The sequence below is a fragment of the Sus scrofa genome, chromosome 2, assembly GCF_054392235.1.
Source record: "Sus scrofa isolate SSC_HxYL_T2T_F1_AM1 chromosome 2, Sscrofa_HxYL_maternal_Yorkshire_Landrace_v2.0, whole genome shotgun sequence".
NCBI lineage: Eukaryota > Metazoa > Chordata > Mammalia > Artiodactyla > Suidae > Sus > Sus scrofa.
The window spans coordinates 90,086,516-90,107,846 of NC_139384.1; the positions used below are offsets into that span (position 1 = coordinate 90,086,516).

Sequence of the window (21,331 nt, forward strand, 5' to 3'; positions counted from 1 at the left end):
CTAGGGGTCAAATAGGAGCTGCAGCCACTGGCCTACACCAGAGCCACAGCAACTCGGGATCCGAGCCGCATCTGCAACCTACACCACAGCTCATGGCAACGCTGGATCTTTAACCCGCTGAGCAAGGCCATGGATCGAACCCGCAACTTCATGGTTCCTAGTTGGATTCGTTAACCACTGAGCCACAGGGAGAACTCCCCTGGAGAACACCTTTAAATTTTATCAACTGAACATTTGTTTTTACATTTTGGCTTTTGGTTTTCAATTTTTGGCTTTGTGATGAAGCCTGTAAGATAATGTATCCCATGAAATCAATGTTTAGGGACTCTGTTTTAAAGTTTTCATTGTAGCCAAGAAAATGGCCTATATTAATAAATTATGCCCTGCACTTAAAGTAAGAACATACAGGAGTTCCCATTGTGGCTCATTGGTAACAAATCCGACTAGTACCATTAAGATGCAGGTTCGATCCCTGGCCTCGCTCAGTGGGTTAAGGTTCTGGTGTTGCCATGTGCTGTGGTGTAGGTCTTAGATGAGGTTCAGATCTGGTGTTGCTGTGGCTGTGGTGTAGGCTGGCAGCTGTAGCTCCGATTTGACCCCTAGACTGGGCACTTCCATATGCCACAGGTGCGGCTCTGAAAAACAATCAATCAATCAATCAATCAAACATTTTAAAATCAAATTTCTTATTTAGACAAAATTTCTGTCATTTTAAAAATCAACAATGTTATCAAATTCTGGGCATTATATTTTACATTTTGTCATTAAGGATAATTTCCTGGTGGTCTAGTGCTCAGGACTCAGTGCTTTCACTGCTGTAGCCTGGGATTGATCCCTCAACTGGGAACTGAGATCCCACATCATGCTGTGGCCAAAAAACAAACAAACAAACATTAAGGTATTAATTTAATCAAATTCTTTAAACATTTTTTTTCTTTTCACTGCTGCACCTGTGGCATATGGAAGTTCCCAGGACAGGGGTAGAATGTGAGCTACAGCTGCCTGCCCACACCACAGCCACAGCAACGCCAGATCCGAGCCACATCTGCAACCTACCCTGCAGCTTGGGGCAACATCAGATCCTTAACCCACTGAACAAACCCAGGGATCAAACCCACATCCTCACAGACACAATGTTGAGTTCTTAACCCACTGAGCCACACTGAAAACTCCCTAATTTTTTTTTTTAACAATCTTTCCTAATGAAAACTATTGCTACATTGTTTTGTTTTATATTTTATAACTGTGACTAAGGTCTAGGAATTTTCCTCTATTATCATAGAATACTCCTATTTTGTGGTTAATATTTGCAGTTTAATTACTGCTTTGTTTGTTTGTTTGTTTTTAGGGCTGCATATGCAAACTCCCAGGCTAGGGGTCTAATGGGAGCTACAGCTGTCAGCCTATGCCACAGCCACAGCAACACCAGATCTGAGGCACATCTGCAACCTACACTACAGCTCATGGCAATGTCATATACTTAACCCACTGAGCGAGGCCGGGGATCGAACCTGCAACCTCATGGTTCCTAGTCGGATTTGCTTTCGTTAAGCGACGACAGGAACTCCATTTTACTGCTTTGTTCGCAATTAATAATGCCAACTCTATTCTCTAATTTTTGCATTTACCAAACATATCTTTGCCCAATTTCATATTCGTGTTCTTTTTTTTAAACGTGGATTTTAAAACTCTCCTTGTAACAATTTTGCTTTGTATATGCACACAAATAGAAGGCTAGAAATCCACACTCAAGTTCCAATAGCCCATAGATATGAGTATTTATTTATTTATTTTTGTCTTTTTAGGGCCACACCCGTGGCATATGGAAGTTCCTAGGCTAGGGGTAGAACAGGAGCTACAGCTGCCAGCCTGCGCCACAGCCACAGCAACACTGGATCCGAGCCGCGTCTTTGACCTACACCACAGCTCACTGCAATGCCAGATCCTTAACCCACTGAGCGAGGGCAGGTATCGAACCCGAAACCTCCTAGTCAGATTTGTTTCTGCTGCGCCACGACAGGAACTCCAGATGTGAGTATTTAGATGACTACCACACATACCCCACACCAAGTATTCCTTAACCCTGTTCTCAGGTCAGCATATCTAAGTGCTACCTCTGGTTTCATGTTTTAGGAACACAGAAATTTTTACCTAGATTAAAACAGAACTGAGGTTCTGGTCTTCCTCCATCATTACTTTCTTACTATAAACTGTCAAATCAAACCTTGCCTTTGGAAGAAGAAAGAGTGAAGGATCCAAAAGGCTTAAGAATTTTACCAAAGGAAGACAGTATAGGAGCTAAGTGTTCAGAACAGAACTATCATTAAATGTCTGTGCGCCAGTTTCACTGTCGTCACAATTTTTCTTCAGGTCAATTCTGAGCACAGAGCAAGGGACCAGATATATTTTGTCTGTGCTGTGAGCATGAGATGTACTTGAGGCAGCGGGAAGCAGCAAGATTGAGAACTAAACTAGTTCCCTTTAGACCGAGATATCTGTGTCCAGAGAGGATAAAACAAAGAAGATTTAATAAGTATGACTTTAATGAGGCGCTTTGGGGAATCCACCCTAGGGACACCCAGACGTGGCAACTATTGCTACCCTGATCCCCATGAAAGCCCCAGTCTCCAGAGAAGGGAGGTCTACACATTTCCTCCAAATCATTCAAGACAGACCCAGAAAGGCACAGTGTCTGAATCTCAGTGTTCTCCTCCAGTGAGAAAAGCTTCCTCAAGCCTCGGTGCTAGCTGTGACCTTCCCATCATCCAAGGTCACGCAAGGAGCCAGTGGAGATGGGGGTTCCATGACAGCATCTCCCAGCAGAGAGCAGCCAGGTAAGAAGAGCTGGGAAAGCAGGTGAGGGCATGGTTGCCTCCAACAACGGACAGATTCACACGGACACAAACACATACTAAATCCTGCTGCATCTCACCCAGTTCAAAGGGCAAACATCTCTTGGTTTGACATAGCCAAGCCCCTCCCCTTTCCGGACGTGCTGCCCACTGCAGGACAGAGCAAGCATGTCTCCAAGCTGGAGACAGAAGAGGAAGCAGTGGGAAAGGAAGGGGCTGACGAAGGGTGGTGGTGCCAGGATCAGTGACTGCAGGCTCCTAGAAATCCTGGCCAGAAGCCCAGAGCCCAGAGCCACCCTCCCTGGCCCCCAAAAGAGCCTCATTCTTTTGTGTCAGACATTCAAGACCCTCCTATTCTTCCCTTAATCGCCACACCTTTTTGCCAGGTGCTTCGCTGTGTTCATTCACTGTGGTCTGGGACCACTTAACAGAGGTGTCCCACAGGGAGGCTGCTCAGATGGCACACGGAGCCCCAGCGAGGGGAGTCAGCATGGGGTGGGGTCCAGGCACTAAGCACCCTCAGGGCAAAGGTCCAGGAACACAAGCAGTCAATGCTGCAGGTATGTCAGATGTCTCAGAGACGGTCACGTACTAAAGAGACGCACAAGAGATCCATGCTTGAAGCCAGGTATCCGCACGTTCATCTCATAAAATAAACACGATTCCAAGGGGACTGGAAGAGCAGTCTCCCCCTGTAAGGAAGCAGCATGGGAAGCGGCATCAACACTTAGAGGTGGGTGGTGACTAGCCAATCAGAGTAATGGGAATGACGTGCATGACAGAGGTCGCTGGTTTCCTTGGGACTCTCAACCCTGGGGTTTACCCATGAAGTTACATCATTTTTTCCTGTAACTGACCCTCCCAGTCTGTTCGTTCTCCTGATACAGACTCTCTGACGAGGGGCTGTGGGATACTCTGAGCTTTGGTCCTCCACAGTTGGCCTTAGCAGCAATGCACAGACATCTAAAGAGATATCCCACTTGTCATGCTGTTTCAGCTTTTCCTCATTTCCACTCCAGGGAACCACCTCTCTTTAGAACCGGAATAATCACATCTGCCTGGACAGCTGCTCTCGTGTTGGTCTTGATGACAAACCTCCCTCATCGTCAGCTTCTACATTAAGCGTCTCCTTCTGGAGCATCTTCTAGCTTCTGTCGACTAGCACTCTACCTACCTTTGTTCTTGGAAATGGTCCTGGGGTGGGGGGGGGGACGATGTCAAATCTCAGCACTTTCCCCTGAATTTTACTAAGTTAAATCTCCCAGTGACTGACGCACAAATACCTGCCTTCATCTTATGAAAATGCTACAACCAACCTCCTAGACATACCCCCTGCCCCACCCACTCAGGCCACTTCACAGAGCAGGTGCCTGCCTCTCTCTCGTCCCTTTTCCTCAGCCCTTTAGTCTCACCGGGGATGCTCCTCCTCTCCTTTACTACCAGGTACCATACATTATTCCAGGAGCATCGTGTTCACATGGCTTTACCTGACTGACCTCCCCCCCCCGGCCCCCCACTGCCTGCCTAGACTGATTTCTTAGTCCTGGGGTTATCTGCTGGGTGTACCACCTGAATTTGTTCCTTAGCCTTCACGAGATCCCTGTGTCCAACAGCAGAACATAATCCCGATGTTTTGCCTGACTGTCTTTCTTTTTCTGACCGGCAGAAAGCAAAAAAATGCTTCACAGGGAAACCTGAACAGCACGCTCAGGTCAGCCCTCCCAATAGCGGTCACCTATGGTGAGAGGACAACTACACAGTGGACACGAGGTCATTACAATGTTGAGGACGAACCGCCAAGAAGGTCTTGCAAAACCCACAGGGTTTACACATTCTGGGAAAATATAAATGCCCAAGAAAATTCACAGGTACGTTAATTCAGCACTTAACACAGAGCCTGCCACTTGGTTAATACGTTGTAAATTAATAACTACCAGCGAGTCAAAAAAGAGTGTACAGACAAAAGCATTTTATCTGGTTTGGATATCTAACTTTGACTGGTCTGTGACTTGGAAACATCACTGATTTATCCTGAGCCCGAGGTCCTTCATCTGCAAAGTGAAATACAACAAACACCTCAAATTACTGGACCAAGTTAAATACCATACACAAAAGTACCTACAAATGCGACCCAGCAAACGAGACTAGAATAAACAAAACTATAGCCTCTGGTCATCAAACACTGTTGAAATTAACATGGCCTTTTCTCTACAAAGACTCCATAAGATGTTTCAGTTGCAGGTAATTCTCAACCAAATGAATAAACCGTACCAGGATATGAAATGGGCTCCCCTGTTTGCATATGATCCTACTACCGTGCGATGACATTTTCTCTCTCTCCCCTGCAGACATGGGCAGAGACAACCAGACCAGGGTCACAGAATTCCTTCTCCTGGGACTCTCTGGGCAGTCAGAGCAGGAGGAGGTGCTCTCCGGGCTCTTCCTGTGCATGTACCTGATCACCATCATCGGCAACCTTCTCATCGTCCTGGCCATTGGCTGTGACAGGCATCTCCACACGCCCATGTACTTCTTCCTGGCCAACCTCTCCTGTGTGGACATCTGCGTTTCATCAGTCACGATCCCCAAGATGGTGGTGAATCACATCCTGGGAAGCCAGTCCATCTCTTATGCAGAATGCATGACCCAGATCTACTTCTTCATCACTTTCACCAACATGGACGGGTTCCTCCTGAGTGTGATGGCCTATGACCGTTACAATGCCATCTGCTGCCCACTCCACTACACCATGATCATGAGGCCCAAGCTCTGTGTCCTGCTGGTGGCTGCCTCTTGGGTCGTGACCAACCTGCATGCTCTCCTACACACTCTTCTCATGGGGACGCTCACGTTTTGTTCCAATAACGCTGTCCATCACTTTTTCTGTGATCCCTATACAGTTCTAAAGCTGTCTTGCTCTAATACTTTCATCAATGACCTGATGGTCCTCACTGTGGGTGGACTGATATTTATGACACCATTCACGTGCATCATTGTTTCATATGCCTTCATCTTCTCTAATGTGTTGAAGTTGCCATCTGCTCACGGAGTAAGGAAAGCCCTGTCCACGTGTGGATCCCACCTCACTGTGGTCTCCCTCTTCTATGGGGCAATCCTGGGGGTCTATATGCGCCCTTCATCCTCCTACTCAGTACAAGACGTGGTGGCCACTGTCATCTTCACTGTGGTGACTCCCCTGGTCAATCCCTTCATCTACAGCCTGAGAAATCGTGACATGAAGAGAGCTTTAAGGAAACTAATATCAGATTCAATAGTTTAAAAATTTTAGAGCAGGGAGGACTCTTGGATAGCATACATTTTTTTTTCATTTTAAAAACAGAGACACTGAGTTCCTGTAGGTGTAAACGTACCCATGACTATTCCTCTAATTAAATGATATGTGATTATAGTTGTGCTTTTCAACATGAAGCTGGTATGACAGATGCTCATAATTCATATAACCATTAAGTAGTCATCTACATAAAAGTGTGATACGAAAACATTCATCTAGCAGGCCGCAAAAACTCAGGAGAAGACATAATTCGATGGATTTCCTGTTGCGGCTCAGTGGTAACAAACCCAACTAGGATCCGTGGGGACTCGGGTTAGATCCCTGTCCTCACTCATTGGGTTAAGGATCCAGCATTGCCATGAACTGTGGTTGGGTCGCAGATTTGGCTTGGATCCAGAGGTGCTGTGGCTGTGGTGTAGGCCAGCATCTGCTGCTCTAACTTGACTCCTAGCCTGGAACTTCTATATACCTCAGTCGACGCCCTAAAAAGCAAAAATGAAAGAGTTATATTGGCTTTATTTATAAGCCTTCAAACTGGAAACAGCATGGCCTTCAACTGATGAATGAATTCACAAATGCTGGTGCATCAAAACCATTATATATTACTCAAAAATAAAAAGGGACGCACTCTCGATATACAAATATCATTGACTGACACAGGCTGGAGCCTGGGTAGGGCTAATTACAACAGGGCAAAAGGGAATTTTTTGGAGGTGATTGAACTGTTTGATACCTTGATTATCGTGGTGGTCACAATACTGCATGTATCTGTCAAAATTCACAGAACTGAACTGTAAGAAAGATAATTTTACTATAAAAAGTATAGCTCAATTTTTAAAAATTCAAGAGCAACTATGTTACTTCTTACTTTATAATTGCTGGGTTCTGTTTTTTCACTGTGTGATCAGAGAACGTGGTCCTTAAAGTCAGTAGTTCAGGGAATTTTTAAAGGGTTTTATTTTAACTAATAAGATGTTCAATATTATTCAATATTTCCTAGGTTTAAGAGAAATACATACATACATATGTGTGTGTGTATGTATATATATCTGCTATATATAAAATTATGTATATATTCTCTGTATAAAATACACATAAAGTACAAATGTGTGTATAATTTGATAATATATGTATATACACGCACATATATATATATATACATGTTTTATTTATTTATTTTTTTCCTCTGTGGCAGCTTTTATTTTTTTATTTTTATTTTTAAAGCACACTTTTTTCTTTTTTTCTAAATACTTAATGAATTTTATTACATTTATAGGTGTACAACAATCATCACAACCAATTTTTACAGCATTTCCATCCCAAACCCTCAGTGCATCCCCCACCCCCAACCTGTCTCGTTTAGAAACCATAAGTTTTTCCAAATCTGTGAGTCAGTTATCTGTTCTGCAAAGAAGTTCATTGTGTCCTTTTTAAGATTCCACCTGTAAGTGAGAGCATTTGATGTCGGTGTCTCATTGACTGACTGACTTCACTTAGCATGATAATTTCCAGGTCCATCCATGTTGCTAAAAATGCTGTTATTTCTTTCCTTTGAACGGCTGAGTAATATTCCATTGTGTATATGTACCACATCTTCTTGATCCACTCCTCTGTCAATGGACATCTAGGTTGTTTCCATGTCTTGGCTATTGCAGATAGTGCTGCAATGCACACGGGAGTACATGTGTCTTTGCAAGTCATGGTTTTCTCGGGATAGATGCCCAGGGGTGGGATTGCTGGATCAAATGGTAGTTCTATTTTTAGTTTTCTGAGGAATCTCCATACTGTTTTCCAAAGCGGTTGCACCAATATTCATTCCTACCAACAGTGTAATAGGGTTCCTTTTTCTCCACACCCTCTCCAGCATTTATTGATTGTAGACTTTTTGATGATGGCCATTCTAGCTGGTGTAAGGTGGTACCTCAGTGACTTTGATTTGCATTTCTCTAATAATGAGTAATGTTGAACATCTTTTCATACGTTTTATGGCCATCTGTATGTCTTCTTTGGAGAACTGTCTGTTTAGATCTTCTGCCCATTTTTTGATGGGGTTGTTTGTTTTTTTGGTATTGAGCTGTAGGAGGCGTTTATAAGTTTTGGAGATTAGTCCCTTGTCAGTCGATTCATTTGCAAAGATTTTCTCCCATTCTGTGGGTTGTCTTTTCATTTTGTTTAGGGTTTTTGCTTTGCTGTGCAGAAACTCTGAAGTTTAATTAAGTCCCATTTGTTTATTTTTGTTTTTATTGTCATTTACTCTTAAGCGGTGGATCTGATATATATACATGTTTTAGATCAGACTTTCATCTGGTAATTCAATCTCTGGTAATCACTATTTTTGCCTACTTGGTTGATTACATCTGAGTAAAGCATAAACAATATTCCAGCAAAAGCGTTATTTAGTGAAATTCTTTGCGTATTTCTAAGGGTTTTTATTTTTATTTCATTTTTTGCTTTTTAGGGCCACACCAGCGGCATACGGAAGTTCCCAGGCTGGAGTTCTATTAGAGCTACAGATGCTCGCCTATGCTACACCCACAGCAACGTGGGATCCCAGCCGAGTCTGCAACCTACATCGCAGCTCGCACCTGCTGAGCGAGGCCAGGGATCAAACCCACAACCTCATGGCTACGAGTCAGATTTGTTTCCGCTGCCCCACAACAGGAACTTGCTCTAAGGATTTTAAAATTTTTGTTTGGGTTTTTTTACACAGTTTCTCTATGGGTAAAATATTTATGTGTGTTATATATTTCATGATCACAAGTAACCTCCCTCTACCCTCCTGGCTTAGTCTGTTTCCTATTTTGGAAATCAAAGAAAAATGGAGTTGAATGTCCAATATTGTGCAAAAGGTATCTGCACAAGAATTGGTTTTTGCTCCTACTTTCAGATTCCAGATAGAAGAGGAGAGACAAACACTTCCTATGTCTGCCACTAATGAGAAGCTGTGGGGAATCCACCCTAGGGACACCCAGACGTGGCAACTATTGCTACCCTGATCCCCATGAAAGCCCCAGTCTCCAGAGAAGGGAGGTCTACACATTTCCTCCAAATCATTCAAGACAGACCCAGAAAGTCTGAATCTCAGTGTTCTCCTCCAGTGAGAAAAGCTTCCTCAAGCCTCGGTGCTAGCTGTGACCTTCCCATCATCCAAGGTCACGCAAGGAGCCAGTGGAGATGGGGGTTCCATGACAGCATCTCCCAGCAGAGAGCAGCCAGGTAAGAAGAGCTGGGAAAGCAGGTGAGGGCATGGTTGCCTCCAACAACGGACAGATTCACACGGACACAAACACATACATTTACACTGGGAAAATTGGACACACTAAATCCTGCTGCATCTCACCCAGTTCAAAGGGCAAACATCTCTTGGTTTGACATAGCCAAGCCCCTCCCCTTTCCGGACGTGCTGCCCACTGCAGGACAGAGCAAGCATGTCTCCAAGCTGGAGACAGAAGAGGAAGCAGTGGGAAAGGAAGGGGCTGACGAAGGGTGGTGGTGCCAGGATCAGTGACTGCAGGCTCCTAGAAATCCTGGCCAGAAGCCCAGAGCCCAGAGCCACCCTCCCTGGCCCCCAAAAGAGCCTCATTCTTTTGTGTCAGACATTCAAGACCCTCCTATTCTTCCCTTAATCGCCACACCTTTTTGCCAGGTGCTTCGCTGTGTTCATTCACTGTGGTCTGGGACCACTTAACAGAGGTGTCCCACAGGGAGGCTGCTCAGATGGCACACGGAGCCCCAGCGAGGGGAGTCAGCATGGGGTGGGGTCCAGGCACTAAGCACCCTCAGGGCAAAGGTCCAGGAACACAAGCAGTCAATGCTGCAGGTATGTCAGATGTCTCAGAGACGGTCACGTACTAAAGAGACGCACAAGAGATCCATGCTTGAAGCCAGGTATCCGCACGTTCATCTCATAAAATAAACACGATTCCAAGGGGACTGGAAGAGCAGTCTCCCCCTGTAAGGAAGCAGCATGGGAAGCGGCATCAACACTTAGAGGTGGGTGGTGACTAGCCAATCAGAGTAATGGGAATGACGTGCATGACAGAGGTCGCTGGTTTCCTTGGGACTCTCAACCCTGGGGGTTTACCCATGAAGTTACATCATTTTTTCCTGTAACTGACCCTCCCAGTCTGTTCGTTCTCCTGATACAGACTCTCTGACGAGGGGCTGTGGGATACTCTGAGCTTTGGTCCTCCACAGTTGGCCTTAGCAGCAATGCACAGACATCTAAAGAGATATCCCACTTGTCATGCTGTTTCAGCTTTTCCTCATTTCCACTCCAGGGAACCACCTCTCTTTAGAACCGGAATAATCACATCTGCCTGGACAGCTGCTCTCGTGTTGGTCTTGATGACAAACCTCCCTCATCGTCAGCTTCTACATTAAGCGTCTCCTTCTGGAGCATCTTCTAGCTTCTGTCGACTAGCACTCTACCTACCTTTGTTCTTGGAAATGGTCCTGGGGTGGGGGGGGGGGACGATGTCAAATCTCAGCACTTTCCCCTGAATTTTACTAAGTTAAATCTCCCAGTGACTGACGCACAAATACCTGCCTTCATCTTATGAAAATGCTACAACCAACCTCCTAGACATACCCCCTGCCCCACCCACTCAGGCCACTTCACAGAGCAGGTGCCTGCCTCTCTCTCGTCCCTTTTCCTCAGCCCTTTAGTCTCACCAGGGATGCTCCTCCTCTCCTTTACTACCAGGTACCATACATTATTCCAGGAGCATCGTGTTCACATGGCTTTACCTGACTGACCTCCCCCCCCCCGGCCCCCCACTGCCTGCCTAGACTGATTTCTTAGTCCTGGGGTTATCTGCTGGGTGTACCACCTGAATTTGTTCCTTAGCCTTCACGAGATCCCTGTGTCCAACAGCAGAACATAATCCCGATGTTTTGCCTGACTGTCTTTCTTTTTCTGACCGGCAGAAAGCAAAAAAATGCTTCACAGGGAAACCTGAACAGCACGCTCAGGTCAGCCCTCCCAATAGCGGTCACCTATGGTGAGAGGACAACTACACAGTGGACACGAGGTCATTACAATGTTGAGGACGAACTGCCAAGAAGGTCTTGCAAAACCCACAGGGTTTACACATTCTGGGAAAATATAAATGCCCAAGAAAATTCACAGGTACGTTAATTCAGCACTTAACACAGAGCCTGCCACTTGGTTAATACGTTGTAAATTAATAACTACCAGCGAGTCAAAAAAGAGTGTACAGACAAAAGCATTTTATCTGGTTTGGATATCTAACTTTGACTGGTCTGTGACTTGGAAACATCACTGATTTATCCTGAGCCCGAGGTCCTTCATCTGCAAAGTGAAATACAACAAACACCTCAAATTACTGGACCAAGTTAAATACCATACACAAAAGTACCTACAAATGCGACCCAGCAAACGAGACTAGAATAAACAAAACTATAGCCTCTGGTCATCAAACTCTGTTGAAATTAACATGGCCTTTTCTCTACAAAGACTCCATAAGATGTTTCAGTTGCAGGTAATTCTCAACCAAATGAATAAACCGTACCAGGATATGAAATGGGCTCCCCTGTTTGCATATGATCCTACTACCGTGCGATGACATTTTCTCTCTCTCCCCTGCAGACATGGGCAGAGACAACCAGACCAGGGTCACAGAATTCCTTCTCCTGGGACTCTCTGGGCAGTCAGAGCAGGAGGAGGTGCTCTCCGGGCTCTTCCTGTGCATGTACCTGATCACCATCATCGGCAACCTTCTCATCGTCCTGGCCATTGGCTGTGACAGGCATCTCCACACGCCCATGTACTTCTTCCTGGCCAACCTCTCCTGTGTGGACATCTGCGTTTCATCAGTCACGATCCCCAAGATGGTGGTGAATCACATCCTGGGAAGCCAGTCCATCTCTTATGCAGAATGCATGACCCAGATCTACTTCTTCATCACTTTCACCAACATGGACGGGTTCCTCCTGAGTGTGATGGCCTATGACCGTTACAATGCCATCTGCTGCCCACTCCACTACACCATGATCATGAGGCCCAAGCTCTGTGTCCTGCTGGTGGCTGCCTCTTGGGTCGTGACCAACCTGCATGCTCTCCTACACACTCTTCTCATGGGGACGCTCACGTTTTGTTCCAATAACGCTGTCCATCACTTTTTCTGTGACCCTTATCCTATTCTAAAGCTGTCTTGCTCTAATACTTTCATCAATGACCTGATGGTCCTCACTGTGGGTGGACTGATATTTATGACACCATTCACGTGCATCATTGTTTCATATGCCTTCATCTTCTCTAATGTGTTGAAGTTGCCATCTGCTCACGGAGTAAGGAAAGCCCTGTCCACGTGTGGATCCCACCTCACTGTGGTCTCCCTCTTCTATGGGGCAATCCTGGGGGTCTATATGCGCCCTTCATCCTCCTACTCAGTACAAGACGTGGTGGCCACTGTCATCTTCACTGCGGTGACTCCCCTGGTCAATCCCTTCATCTACAGCCTGAGAAATCGTGACATGAAGAGAGCTTTAAGGAAACTAATATCAGATTCAATAGTTTAAAAATTTTAGAGCAGGGAGGACTCTTGGATAGCATACATTTTTTTTTCATTTTAAAAACAGAGACACTGAGTTCCTGTAGGTGTAAACGTACCCATGACTATTCCTCTAATTAAATGGTATGTGATTACAGTTGTGCTTTTCAACATGAAGCTGGTATGACAGATGCTCATAATTCATATAACCATTAAGTAGTCATCTACATAAAAGTGTGATACGAAAACATTCATTTAGCAGGCCGCAAAAACTCAGGAGAAGACATAATTCGATGGATTTCCTGTTGCGGCTCAGTGGTAACAAACCCAACTAGGATCCGTGGGGACTCGGGTTAGATCCCTGTCCTCACTCATTGGGTTAAGGATCCAGCATTGCCATGAACTGTGGTTGGGTCGCAGATTTGGCTTGGATCCAGAGGTGCTGTGGCTGTGGTGTAGGCCAGCATCTGCTGCTCTAACTTGACTCCTAGCCTGGAACTTCTATATACCTCAGTCGACGCCCTAAAAAGCAAAAATGAAAGAGTTATATTGGCTTTATTTATAAGCCTTCAAACTGGAAACAGCATGGCCTTCAACTGATGAATGAATTCACAAATGCTGGTGCATCAAAACCATTATATATTACTCAAAAATAAAAAGGGACGCACTCTCGATATACAAATATCATTGACTGACACAGGCTGGAGCCTGGGTAGGGCTAATTACAACAGGGCAAAAGGGAATTTTTTGGAGGTGATTGAACTGTTTGATACCTTGATTATCGTGGTGGTCACAATACTGCATGTATCTGTCAAAATTCACAGAACTGAACTGTAAGAAAGATAATTTTACTATAAAAAGTATAGCTCAATTTTTAAAAATTCAAGAGCAACTATGTTACTTCTTACTTTATAATTGCTGGGTTCTGTTTTTTCACTGTGTGATCAGAGAACGTGGTCCTTAAAGTCAGTAGTTCAGGGAATTTTTAAAGGGTTTTATTTTAACTAATAAGATGTTCAATATTATTCAATATTTCCTAGGTTTAAGAGAAATACATACATACATATGTGTGTGTGTATGTATATATATCTGCTATATATAAAATTATGTATATATTCTCTGTATAAAATACACATAAAGTACAAATGTGTGTATAATTTGATAATATATGTATATACACGCACATATATATATATATACATGTTTTATTTATTTATTTTTTTCCTCTGTGGCAGCTTTTATTTTTTTATTTTTATTTTTAAAGCACACTTTTTTCTTTTTTTCTAAATACTTAATGAATTTTATTACATTTATAGGTGTACAACAATCATCACAACCAATTTTTACAGCATTTCCATCCCAAACCCTCAGTGCATCCCCCACCCCCAACCTGTCTCGTTTAGAAACCATAAGTTTTTCCAAATCTGTGAGTCAGTTATCTGTTCTGCAAAGAAGTTCATTGTGTCCTTTTTAAGATTCCACCTGTAAGTGAGAGCATTTGATGTCGGTGTCTCATTGACTGACTGACTTCACTTAGCATGATAATTTCCAGGTCCATCCATGTTGCTAAAAATGCTGTTATTTCTTTCCTTTGAACGGCTGAGTAATATTCCATTGTGTATATGTACCACATCTTCTTGATCCACTCCTCTGTCAATGGACATCTAGGTTGTTTCCATGTCTTGGCTATTGCAGATAGTGCTGCAATGCACACGGGAGTACATGTGTCTTTGCAAGTCATGGTTTTCTCGGGATAGATGCCCAGGGGTGGGATTGCTGGATCAAATGGTAGTTCTATTTTTAGTTTTCTGAGGAATCTCCATACTGTTTTCCAAAGCGGTTGCACCAATATTCATTCCTACCAACAGTGTAATAGGGTTCCTTTTTCTCCACACCCTCTCCAGCATTTATTGATTGTAGACTTTTTGATGATGGCCATTCTAGCTGGTGTAAGGTGGTACCTCAGTGACTTTGATTTGCATTTCTCTAATAATGAGTAATGTTGAACATCTTTTCATACGTTTTATGGCCATCTGTATGTCTTCTTTGGAGAACTGTCTGTTTAGATCTTCTGCCCATTTTTTGATGGGGTTGTTTGTTTTTTTGGTATTGAGCTGTAGGAGGCGTTTATAAGTTTTGGAGATTAGTCCCTTGTCAGTCGATTCATTTGCAAAGATTTTCTCCCATTCTGTGGGTTGTCTTTTCATTTTGTTTAGGGTTTTTGCTTTGCTGTGCAGAAACTCTGAAGTTTAATTAAGTCCCATTTGTTTATTTTTGTTTTTATTGTCATTTACTCTTAAGCGGTGGATCTGATATATATACATGTTTTAGATCAGACTTTCATCTGGTAATTCAATCTCTGGTAATCACTATTTTTGCCTACTTGGTTGATTACATCTGAGTAAAGCATAAACAATATTCCAGCAAAAGCGTTATTTAGTGAAATTCTTTGCGTATTTCTAAGGGTTTTTATTTTTATTTCATTTTTTGCTTTTTAGGGCCACACCAGCGGCATACGGAAGTTCCCAGGCTGGAGTTCTATTAGAGCTACAGATGCTCGCCTATGCTACACCCACAGCAACGTGGGATCCCAGCCGAGTCTGCAACCTACATCGCAGCTCGCACCTGCTGAGCGAGGCCAGGGATCAAACCCACAACCTCATGGCTACGAGTCAGATTTGTTTCCGCTGCCCCACAACAGGAACTTGCTCTAAGGATTTTAAAATTTTTGTTTGGGTTTTTTTACACAGTTTCTCTATGGGTAAAATATTTATGTGTGTTATATATTTCATGATCACAAGTAACCTCCCTCTACCCTCCTGGCTTAGTCTGTTTCCTATTTTGGAAATCAAAGAAAAATGGAGTTGAATGTCCAATATTGTGCAAAAGGTATCTGCACAAGAATTGGTTTTTGCTCCTACTTTCAGATTCCAGATAGAAGAGGAGAGACAAACACTTCCTATGTCTGCCACTAATGAGAAGCTGTGGGGAATCCACCCTAGGGACACCCAGACGTGGCAACTATTGCTACCCTGATCCCCATGAAAGCCCCAGTCTCCAGAGAAGGGAGGTCTACACATTTCCTCCAAATCATTCAAGACAGACCCAGAAAGGCACAGTGTCTGAATCTCAGTGTTCTCCTCCAGTGAGAAAAGCTTCCTCAAGCCTCGGTGCTAGCTGTGACCTTCCCATCATCCAAGGTCACGCAAGGAGCCAGTGGAGATGGGGGTTCCATGACAGCATCTCCCAGCAGAGAGCAGCCAGGTAAGAAGAGCTGGGAAAGCAGGTGAGGGCATGGTTGCCTCCAACAACGGACAGATTCACACGGACACAAACACATACATTTACACTGGGAAAATTGGACACACTAAATCCTGCTGCATCTCACCCAGTTCAAAGGGCAAACATCTCTTGGTTTGACATAGCCAAGCCCCTCCCCTTTCCGGACGTGCTGCCCACTGCAGGACAGAGCAAGCATGTCTCCAAGCTGGAGACAGAAGAGGAAGCAGTGGGAAAGGAAGGGGCTGACGAAGGGTGGTGGTGCCAGGATCAGTGACTGCAGGCTCCTAGAAATCCTGGCCAGAAGCCCAGAGCCCAGAGCCACCCTCCCTGGCCCCCAAAAGAGCCTCATTCTTTTGTGTCAGACATTCAAGACCCTCCTATTCTTCCCTTAATCGCCACACCTTTTTGCCAGGTGCTTCGCTGTGTTCATTCACTGTGGTCTGGGACCACTTAACAGAGGTGTCCCACAGGGAGGCTGCTCAGATGGCACACGGAGCCCCAGCGAGGGGAGTCAGCATGGGGTGGGGTCCAGGCACTAAGCACCCTCAGGGCAAAGGTCCAGGAACACAAGCAGTCAATGCTGCAGGTATGTCAGATGTCTCAGAGACGGTCACGTACTAAAGAGACGCACAAGAGATCCATGCTTGAAGCCAGGTATCCGCACGTTCATCTCATAAAATAAACACGATTCCAAGGGGACTGGAAGAGCAGTCTCCCCCTGTAAGGAAGCAGCATGGGAAGCGGCATCAACACTTAGAGGTGGGTGGTGACTAGCCAATCAGAGTAATGGGAATGACGTGCATGACAGAGGTCGCTGGTTTCCTTGGGACTCTCAACCCTGGGGGTTTACCCATGAAGTTACATCATTTTTTCCTGTAACTGACCCTCCCAGTCTGTTCGTTCTCCTGATACAGACTCTCTGACGAGGGGCTGTGGGATACTCTGAGCTTTGGTCCTCCACAGTTGGCCTTAGCAGCAATGCACAGACATCTAAAGAGATATCCCACTTGTCATGCTGTTTCAGCTTTTCCTCATTTCCACTCCAGGGAACCACCTCTCTTTAGAACCGGAATAATCACATCTGCCTGGACAGCTGCTCTCGTGTTGGTCTTGATGACAAACCTCCCTCATCGTCAGCTTCTACATTAAGCGTCTCCTTCTGGAGCATCTTCTAGCTTCTGTCGACTAGCACTCTACCTACCTTTGTTCTTGGAAATGGTCCTGGGGTGGGGGTGGGGGGACGATGTCAAATCTCAGCACTTTCCCCTGAATTTTACTAAGTTAAATCTCCCAGTGACTGACGCACAAATACCTGCCTTCATCTTATGAAAATGCTACAACCAACCTCCTAGACATACCCCCTGCCCCACCCACTCAGGCCACTTCACAGAGCAGGTGCCTGCCTCTCTCTCGTCCCTTTTCCTCAGCCCTTTAGTCTCACCAGGGATGCTCCTCCTCTCCTTTACTACCAGGTACCATACATTATTCCAGGAGCATCGTGTTCACATGGCTTTACCTGACTGACCTCCCCCCCCCCCCGGCCCCCCACTGCCTGCCTAGACTGATTTCTTAGTCCTGGGGTTATCTGCTGGGTGTACCACCTGAATTTGTTCCTTAGCCTTCACGAGATCCCTGTGTCCAACAGCAGAACATAATCCCGATGTTTTGCCTGACTGTCTTTCTTTTTCTGACCGGCAGAAAGCAAAAAAATGCTTCACAGGGAAACCTGAACAGCACGCTCAGGTCAGCCCTCCCAATAGCGGTCACCTATGGTGAGAGGACAACTACACAGTGGACACGAGGTCATTACAATGTTGAGGACGAACTGCCAAGAAGGTCTTGCAAAACCCACAGGGTTTACACATTCTGGGAAAATATAAATGCCCAAGAAAATTCACAGGTACGTTAATTCAGCACTTAACACAGAGCCTGCCACTTGGTTAATACGTTGTAAATTAATAACTACCAGCGAGTCAAAAAAGAGTGTACAGACAAAAGCATTTTATCTGGTTTGGATATCTAACTTTGACTGGTCTGTGACTTGGAAACATCACTGATTTATCCTGAGCCCGAGGTCCTTCATCTGCAAAGTGAAATACAACAAACACCTCAAATTACTGGACCAAGTTAAATACCATACACAAAAGTACCTACAAATGCGACCCAGCAAACGAGACTAGAATAAACAAAACTATAGCCTCTGGTCATCAAACTCTGTTGAAATTAACATGGCCTTTTCTCTACAAAGACTCCATAAGATGTTTCAGTTGCAGGTAATTCTCAACCAAATGAATAAACCGTACCAGGATATGAAATGGGCTCCCCTGTTTGCATATGATCCTACTACCGTGCGATGACATTTTCTCTCTCTCCCCTGCAGACATGGGCAGAGACAACCAGACCAGGGTCACAGAATTCCTTCTCCTGGGACTCTCTGGGCAGTCAGAGCAGGAGGAGGTGCTCTCCGGGCTCTTCCTGTGCATATACCTGATCACCATCATCGGCAACCTTCTCATCGTCCTGGCCATTGGCTGTGACAGGCATCTCCACACGCCCATGTACTTCTTCCTGGCCAACCTCTCCTGTGTGGACATCTGCGTTTCATCAGTCACGATCCCCAAGATGGTGGTGAATCACATCCTGGGAAGCCAGTCCATCTCTTATGCAGAATGCATGACCCAGATCTACTTCTTCATCACTTTCACCAACATGGACGGGTTCCTCCTGAGTGTGATGGCCTATGACCGTTACAATGCCATCTGCTGCCCACTCCACTACACCATGATCATGAGGCCCAAGCTCTGTGTCCTGCTGGTGGCTGCCTCTTGGGTCGTGATCAACCTGCATGCTCTCCTACACACTCTTCTCATGAGGACGCTCACGTTTTGTTCCAATAACGCTGTCCATCACTTTTTCTGTGATCCCTATACAGTTCTAAAGCTGTCTTGCTCTAATACTTTCATCAATGAACTGATGGTCCTCACTGAGGGTGGACTGATATTTATGACACCATTCACGTGCATCATTGTTTCATATGCCTTCATCTTCTCTAATGTGTTGAAGTTGCCATCTGCTCACGGAGTAAGGAAAGCCCTGTCCACGTGTGGATCCCACCTCACTGTGGTCTCCCTCTTCTATGGGGCAATCCTGGGGGTCTATATGCGCCCTTCATCCTCCTACTCAGTACAAGACGTGGTGGCCACTGTCATCTTCACTGTGGTGACTCCCCTGGTCAATCCCTTCATCTACAGCCTGAGAAATCGTGACATGAAGAGAGCTTTAAGGAAACTAATATCAGATTCAATAGTTTAAAAATTTTAGAGCAGGGAGGACTCTTGGATAGCATACATTTTTTTTCATTTTAAAAACAGAGACACTGAGTTCCTGTAGGTGTAAACGTACCCATGACTATTCCTCTAATTAAATGATATGTGATTACAGTTGTGTTATGAAATATGAAACTAATAGGTAGGTGCTCATAAGCCATAAAACCATTAAGTAGTTACCTATATAAAAGTGTGATTCTAAAACATTCATTTTACAGGCCACAAAAATTGAGGACAAGACAAAATTGGAGGGAGTTTCTGTGGTGCCTCATTGGTAATGAACCTGACCAGCATCCATGAGGACATGGATTCCATCCCTGGCCTCACTCAGTGGGTTAAGGATCCCGCACTGCTGTGAGCTGTGGTGTAGGTCGCAGATACTACTCGGATGTTGCTCTGCTGTGACTCTGGCGCTGTTCGGCAGCTACAGTTCCAATTCCGCCCTTAGCCTGGGAACATCCATATGCCATTGGTGTGGCCCTAAAACACCCACCCCCACACACACACTCACACACAAAGACATAATTGAATATATATAGTTTACTTCAGGGGCCCAGGTTGAATCAGCCTTTGCTGTGGTTTCCTGCACGGGAAGTACTCAGAGGACATGCACTGGTGATAAATTAAAGCTCAGCTTCATGTGGGGCTTCTAGTGCCCTCTTGCTCTAGAAGCAGAACAGGCTGGCAGCACCTTCCCCAAGGACAGCCAGGAAATCAGGACTGGGTCTGGGAATTCACCCTCCAGGGCCCAAGTTAGCAGAGACCAGGTCAGAGGCCCCTTTTCTGCAGCTGGAACTCCCCCAAAGGCACCCCCTCCATTTCCCCACAGGCAACTTCCATCCAGCACTAATTAACCCATGGGGACAGTTCTTTGTGAGCCAATTAAAACCACTTAGGGAGAAAGTTTGACTTCAGCTCAGTGAAAGTTGAAGCAGAAACTCATCCTTCTTCCTGACAGTTCCCCAGGCACTGCTCTCCCTGGAGGCAGCAGGGGTTGCTCTGTGGCAGGGCCACTGCAGGTATTTTCAAAGTACATGGGACCACTTCCTTCTAACTTGTCCTTCAAGCATCTGTTCCAAGGCCATGCCAGCCAGGGAGCCTTCTAGAAGAGCCCAGCGTTGACTCTCATGAGCGTCTCTTCTTGCCATTTCCTGGATAATGCAGCCTCGTAGAGATTCTGACTGTCCTGCCTGGAATATCTTGTCTCCCCAGGTGTGAGGGCAGAAAGCTAAACCTCATGTGGACTTTAATCTCTCACAGAGTCAACTGGCCTTTAGCAGACGACTTTGTTCTTAATATTGACCTTTCATCACCAGACTACTGAAAGTTGATGTCGTCTAATTGATGAACTATGACTCCTAATAAATATGGTTACCTAGACAAACTTTTCACATGTGAGACATACAGAGGTATTCAGTGTACTTCCACACCCATTTTCAAAACAGGCCGTCTTCTATCCATTCTAAACTTCAGACATATCATGCTGTGAATCAAAAACTACTGGTTCAGGCTCATCATAATTTCTAAATGTGAGATACAACTGATATTTAAGCACAAACCTGTCCCTATATTGTCACTCTTTTTGCCAGGAAGGATGAGAGGGGTATTTCTGCTACATGAAAATGGCTGCCAATGTCCCTTAAGAATTCAGACTTGATGATGCAGATCAAATCCCACAATACAAAGCATGACGACAACACAAACTCTCTATAGCACCTATAAGGAAATGCCTAGTGATCCAGTTCTTTCAAGAATTTGTATCATAAATAAATTGATCTGGACACTTCAAGTTTGTCATAATAAGCAAAATAAATAAATAAATAAATAAATAAATAAACAAATAAGTCTTGAGGAATCATATCTAATACTATATTTTGGTCAAGAAATCATTCAAAGCCAAACAGCTTAAGTCAATGACTTATTACTACATTATTGTCGAGTAGAGGATCAAGAGGGAGGAGACAGGGGTGGTGTGTAATACTGGTGATGTTACGTTAAATATTTTATTTGGCTTTCTGTTCAAAGTTAGACTGAACAACTCTGTACCTAAAATCAAAGTCAGAT

At 44.8% G+C, this 21,331-nt stretch overlaps 4 protein-coding genes across 5 annotated transcripts in view; 3 read left to right on the forward strand and 1 right to left on the reverse strand.

The window, feature by feature from the left end:
• Positions 1-21,331, reverse strand: part of MSANTD5 (Myb/SANT DNA binding domain containing 5) — a 65,442-nt gene that overhangs the window by 26,399 nt on the left and 17,712 nt on the right. Inside the window, exon 4 of one of the 2 annotated variants that reach the window (XR_014837991.1) lies at positions 15,385-19,193. The exons of the other annotated variant lie outside the window; for it this stretch is intronic. The gene's annotated coding sequence lies outside the window, so the exon portion shown is untranslated. Of the gene's footprint in view, positions 1-15,384; positions 19,194-21,331 lie in introns of those variants that run through there. 2 annotated transcript variants of the gene reach the window in all.
• Positions 1,785-6,132, forward strand: LOC106507312 (olfactory receptor 1f45-like). The gene has a single exon (XM_021084349.2). It carries the CDS (start codon positions 5,155-5,157, stop codon positions 6,130-6,132), a length of 978 nt encoding a protein of 325 aa, XP_020940008.2. The 5' UTR covers positions 1,785-5,154.
• Positions 8,577-13,176, forward strand: LOC146405563 (olfactory receptor 1f45-like). Its single transcript, XM_085013694.1, has one exon. The coding sequence runs from the start codon at positions 11,710-11,712 to the stop codon at positions 12,685-12,687; it is 978 nt and encodes a 325-aa protein (XP_084869820.1). The 5' UTR covers positions 8,577-11,709; the 3' UTR covers positions 12,688-13,176.
• LOC106507313 (olfactory receptor 1f45-like) lies at positions 18,276-19,253 on the forward strand. The gene has a single exon (XM_013987543.3). The coding sequence runs from the start codon at positions 18,276-18,278 to the stop codon at positions 19,251-19,253; it is 978 nt and encodes a 325-aa protein (XP_013842997.2).